General features: G+C 41.8%; 1 protein-coding gene across 1 annotated transcript in view; it reads left to right on the top strand.

The window, feature by feature from the left end:
• Positions 1-12,878, top strand: part of FRYL (FRY like transcription coactivator) — a 3,917,685-nt gene that overhangs the window by 1,119,258 nt on the left and 2,785,549 nt on the right. The window contains exon 14 of the mRNA XM_044055727.1: positions 2,287-2,373. Within this exon, the coding sequence (XP_043911662.1) occupies positions 2,287-2,373 (87 nt within the window). The remainder of the gene's footprint in view (positions 1-2,286; positions 2,374-12,878) is intronic.

Genomic DNA, 12,878 nt, shown 5'->3' with positions numbered 1-12,878 from the left:
TGTAAATGTCCGATAGATATGCAACTGCAGTCGGGTTTTCCCTCCCTCCTTCCCCTCTATGCCTTGGGTCCACTCCTATCCCTGTTATCCTTAGCTGGGGATATCTGTTATGGTGTATCTGTTTATTGCTTATTTATTGTCTGGAAACCTATTTCTGTCTTCCAATTTGATTACAGCCTTCATTGGAGGGCACCTGGCATCTGGGGCAAGAAACACTGAAGAAGATGGCGTCGGCTGATGCTTATATATTCCATCCGCTCTGACGTCGGAGAGAAATGCGACATCAGCCGACGTCTGACCCAGACTTTGGAATCCGGCCGACCGAGGGCTGCCTGAGGCAGGACAACCCATATGTTACGACTGCAGTTGCATGTCTATCGGACATCTACATTTATGGTAGGTACAAAACTGTACTATTTGCCTGTATTCTTTCCAAATTTTTCAAATAAAGGCAAGTGCTTGCACCTCCTAGACATAACACAGGCACTTAAATTTTTACTTGGACAGAACCAAGCAGTTTAGGCAGAGCATTTATTTGTATCTTTTGTAAGCACAACCGTGTGCAAACTGGTTTCTAAGGTTACTCTTTCAAGATGGTTAAAGGATTGCAATTCTTAATACGAAAAAGAATCTAAGACTTCCTATGCCAGTGGAGGCACATTCTACCAAGGCAATGTCGATTTCAGCTGTTTTTCATTCTAAAGCTTCCATGCCAGAAATTTGCACAGCTGCGACATGAGCTTCTTCACATACCTTTATTACTCATTACAAATTGGATATGGACTCCAGGGGAAGAACCTCCTTTGGTTCTCATGAATGTTCTTCTTTCATAGGGCCACCCAGGATCTAAGGTAGCTGTGGACTCTGTCCCACAAGTCAAGAACAGGTGGTGATTGACAACATCAGATAAAGAAGTTATGACTTACCATAACATTCATTTGTCATTAATCTTCATCTCTTCTTGAGTCCCACCTGTCCTGCCCGCTCCTATAGATTTCTGATGGAGCAACATGTGGTCTTGGATTTCCTTGTTAGGGATACACCTTGGACATGGCTTCTGGCTTGAGTTAGGGTATCTTTTCTGTAAGCCTGCAAACTCGATCTGAGGTAATGTAGAGAGGAGTATTTTGGGTAGACTAGTAGCTCGAGAGATTTTTTTGACTGATGTGAGCTAGATAATGGCTGAATCCGTTCCGAGGATCAGAACTGTACCAACAAGTCAAGAATAGATGAAGATCGACAGCACAGATGGATCGTTTTGGTAAGTCGTACCAGATCTTCACTAAAGCAGGGGGTGCTTAACCGATTTGCCTTTTTATGGCTATTGGAGCTTTAATAACTGCACTTCATCCAATACAAAACAATTACTGTGCTGTGGTGGTCTTGAGATGCACAAGTATTATACTATGGTGAAATGTTTTAAGAAACTTTGGGCAAATGTACTTTCAATAAAGGAAGGCTGTATTATGAATAGTGCTGCGGTAGCGTTGTCGCCTCACAGTAAGACGCTGTCAGGTTCGATTCTCAGCTAGAGCATCTTCTGCGTGGAGACATGCGTGAATGGGCGTACCTTCATTAAAGGTTGTGCGTCAGGCCTGGCAAGCCGGTACGTAAAAATCAACTGCCAATCATTAGCGGACCGGAGTTCCGCTGTGGCGACCCCTAACCGGGAAAAGCCAAAAGACACAAACAAACTTATACAGAAGATTAATTCTAAAGACTGAGAACTTGGAAGGTAGTAGTTTAGTAAATGTGCTTAGTTGACATTAGTGTGGTTTTGGGGATTATGTAATACTTTGACTGGAGATGACATAAATTGTGTCTTGTTCATTGATGCTGCATAAATATTTGCTTTTAAGGTTTGTCATTGTATGTCCTACTTGTAAAAATAATTTGTTAATGAAGTTTATCTGAAACCAAACTGTACCATTTAAAATGCTGTGAAGAACAGGAATGAGTGTGCCATTCACTTGGAAAAAATACTAAGCATGCAGTTGTTAACCCAGATGTACGCATGCACACTAAAATTCATTGTCAAAACAAAAAATTAAAACATTAACTGTTGATCAGCTGAAAGCAGCAACTATAGATTTTCTGGTTGTTAGCTGTATGTATATCTTTAAGATATTTAAAAGCACTGTAACTTGTCATATTCCTCAGTGGTCATCTTATGCATTGACTTGCTTGCAAGTTTTTTGAATGTTTAGCATTTTTGCTTTTGTGTAGCTAGACTGTTCTGTATGAAGATATACAAGTGTCCATTTCGTTTTTTTCATTTTGTTTTAGGAACGTCTGGATTTTGCAATGAAAGAAATTGTATTTGATTTGCTTAGTGTTGGAAAGTCCTCAAAAACATTTACAGTCAACCCAGAGGTAGGATTGAATGATAATTTTACTGTTTCATCTGAGATGTCATGCTGTGTAAGCATACATGGTAATAAAGATGATATAATTAAATGCACCAAACTGTAGAAGTACAGCTTCATGAATCTGCAGGTGTTCCATTTGTTTTAGTACATAGTCATTTTGATGATGCTATTATGCTCTGTTTAATTCAGATTCATGTGCATTTTTCACAGAGCAGGAATGTAAACTGCTGTTGAGCCTTTGGAATATTATGACATTTGTATGCAGTTTCTGCATGCTTTAGTGTTATGTACCACAGTTATCAGTTTTTCTTGCTTCTTTGCTTACCTGATTTTTGTTAGACATATTGTTCTGTTTTGGTTGAATTGACCATAATATTTATTTAGACAACTCCAACAGATGAGTTTAAACACCTGCAGAAATGCATCTTCTTTTCCAGCATGTTGTTGCATTGGCCACTCAGTCAGTAACATTTTTAGTTGATGCTTGGGATTGTTAGACAGGTATTTTTTTTAGATGAAAATGGAGCAGTCGTTTCTGCATGGATATGACTCGAGAAATAAATCACTGGTCAAGATTTCCTGCTCCAGGATTTATTACTTGTTCATGGATCACTTGACAAAACTCCATTACACCTTTGTGGTGTTGCAGTTTATATATTCATCTGTTTACTTTTGTGTAACTTGCTGTCTGGATTGGTTATCTGATGTCATTCAGCCACAATCCAGACACAGTGGCATTTGCAACATTAATTAAGGTATTAAGTAATTACAGTACATCCAAGCACTGGTGAGTATTGTATGCAGTATGAAGAAATTAAAAAAAAGATCTCTTAGCAGCTTAATATCTATTTGAAAAACTGTTGAAATTTTTAAACATATAAGCAGAATATAGAAGGAATTTTTAACAAGTTCTTAGAGAGCTAAATGTAATAAGCAACTCGACAAAAAATTACCTTTAGTGACATTTTTATTCAAAGGGGTTTTAGAAGTATATTTACAAGATAATTTTTTTGATACTGTAAGAATGCTTTAGTAGTGTGTTATTTATAATTAGAAAATGGGTGACATGTACATTGCCACTTTGGGAATGAACATTCTCCCGCAGGGTGTTAATGTACAGGTAATGCTTGCTGAAAAATGAGCCTGCTGCTTCACGGCAGCATAATAAGGTACTGTGGAGCTCGGACTGTAAGAAAGCTAATGGTTGCCCTTATTTTATGGTCTCTAAGTAGCACATTTGCTGTTCAAGGACTGTGAAATTAAAAGAAAAGATAAAAAAAAAAAAGTTTAAAAAAAGTGTGCGTGTTTGTTTCTCCGTCTGTGTGAGTGTATGCATGTTTATATGCATGAAAGTGTGTGTGTGTGAGGATCAGTGGCTGCAGCATTTATTTGCAATCAGGAGACATGTATACCTCTTAACCTCTTAGCTGAAGAAATCTGGATAAAGCCTAACACAATGGGGGGGGGGGGGGTGACAAAGGTTGAAAAATAGGGACAGATTTTAATTATTGCCCTTATAAAATTAGAAGGTTGCTATAATAGGATTCATGTTAACGTGCATTTTCTGAAGGATATGAAGTCTAAATCTCTAACGTATGTAACTATTTAGTGATGTTGATCCCAAGTAATTTGCCAGCAATCTACAATGAGGAACAGATCAAAAGAAATAGAGCAATAAATCTGGCCATTCTACAAAAATATGGACAGTTGGGAGTTATGAAGTATGAGACTTATAATTGCTGGCATTATTAACTGAGTTTTTATTGTGTTTTTAAAGATACATGAGCATGTGTGTAGACATTAAATACTTACCAAAATTGTGTTTTGGATGTAAAATACTTCCTCCAACAACAGTTATGTATACTGCACCAAGTCTGAAACACTAGGTGATGATACAGTTCTATCAAAAATATTAAAGAATATATGGTAATTAAAATACAAAACAATTTAACAGCTTATTTTCAAAGCACAATAATGCCTTCTATGGTGAGTGCTGTTGTGCAAATAACACCCTTCTAAGGGGTGTAGAGGCCCTCTATCTATGCAGTTGAGCCTCTCACCCCTTGTGGGATTTTTTTTTACACAAAGCACACACACTGTTGAGCATTATTGCTTGCATACTGAAGTACTATATGGGTTGAGTGCTTTGTACTGCATATAGGGAAATTTGTGAAGCTTGTACCAGTCTTTTTTGGTGTGCAGTAAGATTTTGAATTTAGTGTTGTATTTTTTCATAGGTTTTGTGAAAGATTGTTCCATTTGTCTGCTAGTGATGCTAAAATTCTTTTCACTTTTATTGATGATGAAGGAAACCTTTGAAAAGTCAAGACCGTTTCCTCTAGTCAGACTGTATGTAGGAGGATTTCAATTTTAACTTTTTTTATATACTGTGGAACTACTTTTCCTAGAAAAAATTTAAAAGTGTATATGGGGAATGGCAATGTAGAGCGAGCAAGATAACCAGTTTGCTTTTACAGGTGAGGTGAATTGAATGTATATTCCTGGCTGAGATGATAAACTGCAAATGCTATTTGTAATGGTATGAATTATGTAAGTATTCTTGGAGAAATGTAAGATAATAATACGAAGTGCATATTTCAAAAAGTGAATACATTGAAAGTGCATGCTAAGCTTATGGCATTAAGATGGTAGGGTGTTGAATTTCCAAGATGACTACACACTGATGTGCAGCTTAGTTATAACTCGCCCAGTGTGAAAAAAAGAAACTGAGGGATAAAGGCCAGTAATTGTGCCAGTTTTAGTAAATTTAGTTGTTGGTTAGTAAATACACTGCCTGGATACCAGGAAAGAAGTAACTTAAGGAAGCCTGAAAAAAAAATCAACACTCACTAGGACAGAACTCTGCAGCTGTTAAGCAAAAAGTAGTTCAAACCCCGGCTTTGGTGCAAGAATATGACTTCCAGTAATAGAGCAAAAAAAATTCCCTGAACTGATTAAAATAAATTAAACCTTGACAGAGTATATCAACTCAAAAGATTGGAAAATTAAAGAAGCTTTAAAGAGCTGTTGAGATGAACTGATAAAACTGTAAAAATCAGAGGTCAAAATTAAGAAAATGTAGGCTGAGTATAGGACTGTTCAAGATGACCTGTTGAAAAAAATTGAAAGAGGACGAGAATGCATGGAAAACCTGAGATTTTCTGTGTACCAGAGAAACTGGAAGGTGTAGACTGTATTAATTTGATGAAAACACCTGGACTGGTATTTCACAGCACAATTTAATTGAAAGGACACTGTGTGTGTGTGCTCCAACCCTGGCCATGAGAAAGCAGCCAAGACATGTATTAGTAAAGATGCAGTTATACCAGGAGAAAGGGTTGGCCCTGAAAAAGCTTTGGCAGAAGGGCAAAATAATAAAAACTGGAGACATTAGAATGTTAGTGGAAAATAATTATTCACAGTACATCATGCAGAATAAAAGCACATTGATACCTGAAATATGGGTATGTTGAGAGGCAGGTGAGATGTTTAATTTGCTGTGTCCAGCTTTCTCAATATTTTTACCTGGAGAAGTAAAGTCATTTTTTGATGCAAAACAGGCTGTGGAGGAAATACAAATGTTTGTCCACCAAAAAGTGAGCCATCAAATAGAAGGGAACTCTGCTACTCATTCTTCTGATAATAAGTTCATAGAGAAACTTTGACAGTGAAACCTTTTTCAGTGTTCCAAAGGAAATTGTTTGAGAGAAACTGCACATCAGTTGATTAGAAGAATCACAAGTACCTCGAACTTAATTTGGAGTCTGGGGGTTGGAAGATGAATATGAACAGGAAAAAGACCAGCATCACGCAAATTAGTGAATAAAAGTGAGGTTATAAAGTATCGGTCACAATTGTGAAGTATGGCTTTACAAGAAAAAGTAGAAAGACTGGACTTTATTTGACTTTATTAAATTTGTGGAAAACTGAAAAGCATATACCCCACTTCATCATTAATGTTTGGAAGGACACTAAAAGGAAAGGGGGGGAGTAATTGTGAGTAAAACATTTTTGATGTCCTATTCATATACTGCTGTAGCCCTAACATAAGGGAATCTGCCTCTGGTCAAAGATACTACTGCGGAGGTACTTGTGACGTCCTGCTTCCTTTAGCAAATGTCTGTCATAAACAGATGTCTGTTACAAAACGGACGTCGGCGCATACCTACCTCAGAACTTTTATGCCGCCTGTGTAACTGCCAGCTCCAGTCATCGCTCACTTATAGAAGGGACTTTGTGCTGTCCGAATTCAGATAAGCACCCCATCGGGGTTTTGATTATTTTTGCTGTTGTGTTTTGGGTTTCATGTCTGGTAGAAAGGGCAAGTTTTGGTGTGGAAGCCAGTTTCCACACACATATTCTCACAAGTTCTGCTTGTTCTGCTTAGGCCAAGAACACAGCCACACTTCTTGTGAAATCTCTCAAGCAGTCGTCCCCAAAGCCCTTAGGAATCATCTTGCCATGTTAAAACTGTACTTGGAGAACCAACGCTTGAAACATCTCACTAAAGACATGGACCTGACATTGGGAACCTTGGAGGAGCTGCCTGCAAATAAGCCCAAAAAATTGCAGCCTGATCCTACGGCTGTGCTCTTTGTTCTGGACATACCTCTCAAGGCAGGTGATGGCCCAGAGTCTGAGCCGGAATTTGTGGATCTTCCTTTGGTGGGTACTCAGAAGGAGGCCGTTAAAGACGTCGCCGGCACATCCCAGAGGGAGTCCCAGCCATCCTACTCTGGTGCCGGGGGGAAAGCTAGGCTTATAATTTCCGAGGGCCTGCATGGGGTTTCCAAAATTGTCTGTAAAGATGTCATCTCGGACATTGTAGAGTGCCGCCTGGCATCTCGCCCTCCCTGCATCGCATCACTGACACGCCTGTGTCAGAAGTCCACAAAACGTAGAAGCAAAAGACAAAGCATATTGCTCCTTCTTTGACGTCCCCACCCTCCAACCAGGCACCTGACTGGCAGGTCTTTACTCAAAGCCTACTTAATGCCCTCCTTGCCTTAAGCAAGGCCTTTGCTCTGACCCAGGCCCCTTCAGCATGTACCCCTAAGGGTAAACGTGTTGCTGACTTAAACTCTGAAGAAGAGTACTCATCAGGGGATGAATCCCTTACTTCACAAACTGCCTCCCCTGTGGGTTACACATCCCCAGAAGAAGCACCAAATGGTACTGATTCCCCAGGTGAAGACAATACCTTTGGGGAAGCTATTGTGCAGATGAATGACTTTTTTTAATTGGGGCTGCAGCCAGGTTACTGAGACTTAGAAGAGTTATTATAACCTCTTATAAATGGAGTCCCCTAACCCATCTGCATTTTCACCTGTGGATACTACCTTCTTGGATGCCTTCCTGGCTGCATCTAAAAACCCAGATTCCCAACCCCCTGCACCTAAGCGCCCAGACAGGTTTTACAAAGTCCCTGAAGATGCACATTTTCTCTTCAGTGCACCTTCTGCAGACCTCTCCACCATTTCTGTGGCTGCAGATAAAACCTCCAAATTTCTCCCTTTCACCTCCCTCCTTCCCTCTGATAAGGAGAGCAGGTTAATGGAATGCCTAGGCAAAAATGTCTACACATCTGCCACCTTAGCAGTGAGAGCCATTAATTACCAGACGCATATGGCCCAATACTCCCTGGCCATTCTTTCTGATGTTAAGCAATTGGCTGACCTCACTGATTCCCTGGCCAAGGCTAAACTTTTTAGCCTCTTAAATTCCTGCACTCAAGTGACTAAACACACTAAGTTGAGCTGTGATGCAGTAGAGGCTTCATCTAGAGCTGCATCCTCAGGGTCTGTCATCAAAAGATATTCCTGGCTTAGGCTGCATCCTCTCCCTGGCAATATTAAGTCAGAACTTATGGATGCTCCCTTGGACAACAAAGCTTTGCTTGGGTCAGCAGCTGCTGAACTTTTTAAGGCCCTTCAGGAGAAGGGTAAGGAGCTCCAGGAGCTCAAACACATTTTTGGCTCCCCGGTTCCACGTTTTCAAAGGAACTATCCAGCCAAAACTTCCTATGTAAGGAGGCCTTCCAAAGTAAAAAAGGATACAAGGAAACAGACTCCTTCTAGTCCTGCATTCGCTACATCTGCTCCTAAACAGCCCTTTTAGCCCAAGTCTGGTAGTCTGTGACTACCAGCCCTTAAATCCAGACACCCGTCTGTCCATGCGTCTCCCCCTGTCCTACCCATCTTGGAACAGGTTACCCAGGACTCTTGGGTCCTCTCAGTTGAAAGGCAAGGATATTCCATGGTGTGTGTGACCATACCCACCTTCAAAGGCATTCCAAACCCCCCCTTGAGACCAAATGGATTCCTTTTCCACAGTTCTACAGGACCATTTCTCTCCTGGCACAATTCAGGAGGTTCCACCTCAATCAAGAGGAAATGGATTTTATTCCAGGATTTTCCTGGTTCCCAGGAAAGTGGGTCCCTTGGGACCTATCTTGGATTTGTCTCATTTCAACACTTTTCTCCAGGTCCCCTCCTTTCGGATGCTCACACTTACAACTCTTCTCCCCCTAATTTTTCTTCAGGCCTTCTTGTTGTTATTAGATATAAAGGACACGTACTTACACATCCCAGTCCATCCTCTCCTCAGAAAATTCCACCATTTTTCAGTGGGTTCTGCAAGCTTTCAGTTCTGTCCTTTGGTCCGTCTACAGCCTTGAGTGTTCACAAAGTGCCTAGCCCCAGTCATTGCCTTTGCCAGAACACAGGGGATCCAACTCTTCCCCTTTCTGGACGATATCCTCATCCAGGCCACATCAATCCAGTCAGTCTTACAACACCTAGACTTTACCATGTCCCTCTTGAAAAGTTTGGGGTTCACCATAAACCTTCACAAATCTTAAGATGCATGATCCTAACAGGACAGTGATGGCCTGCCTTCTGCCAAACAAGATTTTGTCCCTCACTTCTTATTTCAAGGGAATACTTCCTCTCAAAGCCCTGTCAGCCAGGGAGTTTCCCAGGCTCCTGGGGTTCATGGTCTCCACCATCCTCATGGTTCCCCTAGCAAAGATTCACATGAGGAAATTCCAGTGGTACTTAAGGACAGTCTGGAAGCAATACCCCCTGGTGTTCATGGTTTCACTGCCTTTCAAAGGAGCTGAATTGGTTGATATCCCAGATAAATACCAATGTTGGCCTGCCCCTACAACCCCTTCCCCCCAATCAGGACCTGTACACAGATGCTTCAGACACAGGTTGGGGAGCAACCTTTGGAGAGTGAGAAACACGTGGTCCCTGAACCAACACATCAGTATCAAGGAGATATCAGCACTATAGATTTTCAAGGATTGTATCCTGCCAGGGGTGCTGAGGTGGCACGCAGACAATACCACAGTGCTGTGGTACATCAGCAAATTGGGGGGGGGGGGGCAAGGCACTTCCTCCTGTGCAGATTGGCTCTGCAGGTGTGGGAAATCACACTAGAGAGACTAGTCAACATTTTAGACATCTACATACCTTCAGCAGAGAATGTGATGCAGATTCTCTAAGAAGGACCATTGACCCAATCCCATGAATGGATGCTAAACATGGATGTGTTCCTGGGCCTGGTACATTTATGGGGTATTCCAGAAGTGAATCTTTTTACCTCCCCCATGAACAGACCGCTATCAACCTTCTGCTGCAGGACACCTTATCCCAAAGCATGGAGGGTGGATGATTTTTCATTTCCTTGGAAGGGGATGTTCGCTTATGCATTCCCCCCTTCCCACTCATGCAAAAAGTTCTGCTGAACATTCAGGGAGAACAACCTGAAGTCTTGTTGTTGACCCCCCTACTGGCCAATGCAACATTGGTTCCCCCTTTTACATTATCTAGCCAAGGGCAATCACCACAAGTTACCCCACCAGATGGATTTGCTCATACAGGACAAGGGAACACTCACACCCCCAACTATCCACCTTGAACCGTACATTGTGGATGATTGGGCACTGATTCCCTTCAGACACCTTTACATAGAGGATGTGCTTCAGGTTCTGCAGGAGGCCAGAAAACCATCTACCAGAAAATCGTATCTATCCAAGTGGAAGAGGTTTTCTGTTTGGTGTCAAAAACAAAATTTCCAACCAGTCACGGCAGAACCTCCAGTGGTTTTTGTCTTACCTGTGAACTGATGAATTCAGGCTTGTCTTATTCCTCCATTAAGACACACTTATCTGCCATCTCAGCATGCCTTCCTCTCATCCCATGTCTAGCTACTAGACTAGGTTATGCTTTTTTTGAAAGGGGTACTTCACCTTAGACCTCTAAAGAACCCCACCCCACCTCCTAGGGATCTAAATTTTATTCTGGAAAGTTAACCCTAGCACCCTTTGAGCCAGCCAAGGACTGTTTTCTCCAACGCTGTACATGGAAAACTATCTTATTGGTGGCCATTACTTCGGCCAGAAGGGTTTCTGAACTGCAAGCCCTCATGGACTCCTATCCTTTTACAGGTTTCCACAAGGACAGGGTTTGTTTACGTACTAATCCATCCTTTCTGCGCAAAGTTGTTAATGAACTTTCCTTGAATCAGGCCATCAGCCTTCTTCCCTTCGCATCAAAACCCCGGTGAAAGATCCTCTACTCCTTGGATGTACATAGACAACTGAGATACTATTTGGTCAAGACTAAAGCCATCCATAAATCGGACAGTCTCTGTCTTACCACCTAAGAGCCCTGGGATATCCTGTTTACAAGCAAACCATTTCCTCATAGATCTCAAAAACCATCTCATTTTGCTACACAGCCTATGGCAGAAGGCTTTCCTTCGCAGTAAATGCACATTCCACTAGGGCAGTGTCCTCCTCCTGGTGCCTTCTTTAAGGGTTTGGTTACAGCTACCATTTTAGAAGCAGCTACATGGTCTGTCCATACTTAAACCAAACACTGTAAGTTGGACATCATTTCCAGGTCCAGAGCATTACTTGCTAGAGCCATCCTTCATGGCTTTGTGGAAAATGCTTCTGTTCCTCCTCCAAGTCACAATAGCATGCCATTGTGCACTCTGCCTTATGTTATACAGCAGCATATGAGTAGAAGGACATAGTATTGTTGTGTAAACTCTTACTATAACTTTAGATGCCCTTCTCTTCTATATGCTGCTGTATAGTTTCCCACCCTGCCTTCCCCTGACACTTGCCTGACTCCCGAGTACCCACTCCATAGTCACTGGTTTCGCAGCATATAGTTCTGAGGTAGGCGGATGCTGGCTTCCATTTTATACCCAACGTCTGTTTAGGGCCGACATTCGCTGAGAGATGTAGGACGTGATACGTACCTTCGCAGTAACATCTGTCTCTCGTAAAATGGCCAGACGTACGAGTCAACCAGAGGCAGACTCCCTTATGTTATGGATACAGCAGTATATAGAAGAGAAGGACATCTAAAGTTATGATAAGATTTTACACAACAATACATGTTATGTAGTCGTATCTTGCCTACATTCTTACCTGTGGGTTCGGAGCCAAATATCGGCTCCGACTCTGCAGATTTTTACTAGCTCAGTCACTCATTGGCTGGGCTAAGAGGGTATCCCATGGTGCACTGCTCCATATCCCCAGATCTCATTTGCCGCTTGTGTAGCTCGGACGTGGTCTCGCTTGGCTGTGGCTAAGTACTCTCTTTTTTGCTATTTCTCTTTGAGAAAGTTGTTAGTTCAGACACAAAAACTATTTTAATAGCTATTCTTGTTGCTGATCGCTATTTTTGTGTGCGTGTTTTCAGTGCTTGAGAGTGTTAGTTGTTTTGGTATCCCTAACTGTTCCAGCGGGCTAGGCCCATTTTAGAGGACCTAGTCCTCCCCTCTGTCATTGGATAAACCTTTGGTCATTGTGTTTTTCCTGTGTAATAGCCAGAAGAACCGTTTCAGTTAGAGGTTCTTTGTGTGTGGCTAGTACTGTTTTCCTGGTGTGTCTATCCTGTGTGTGAACTGTTTCAGTTAGAGGTTCTGGTGTTTTTTTCTGGTGTTCTCAGTTGTATGATATTTCCCGCCCTTTTTGTAGGTTGCATCTAGGTGTTCAACTAATGTTAATTATAAAATGTCCAAAGATCAGAAGGAACATAAGCCTTCTGGCTTTAAGAAATGTTCCAAATGTGGATATAAAATGTCCATCACAGATGGACACTCTGTGTGTGTCTACTGCCTCGGAGCCATCCATTTACAGGAGTCATGTAGCTTTTGCCACGCGTTCAGTCCTAGGGTGCTCCAGGAGAGAAAAAACAAATTAATATTAAAGGGACTTTTGAAACCATCATTTGAGGAAGTTATAGATTCGGCTTCTAGTACTCCATCTAAGTCTAAAGCTTCCAAGTCTAAGAAAAGGTCTCCAACTCCATCTGCCACTTTGGAGCCTCCGGAGAAGATTACTGTTTTGGACTCTACCTCCTTGGCTCCACTGTCCTCTGGGCCGCAGGAGGTATCAGTGTTAACTGAATCGGCGTTGGCTCCAATTATTCTTGAGCCCATTCGGAGCCGGTCGCCCAGTGTCAGGCATGGTTCACCGGACAAGAG

This window comes from Protopterus annectens, chromosome 14.part0 (assembly GCF_019279795.1).
Source record: "Protopterus annectens isolate FY-2018-M chromosome 14.part0, PAN1.0, whole genome shotgun sequence".
NCBI lineage: Eukaryota > Metazoa > Chordata > Ceratodontiformes > Protopteridae > Protopterus > Protopterus annectens.
This window is presented reverse-complemented; position numbering and strand designations above follow the sequence as displayed.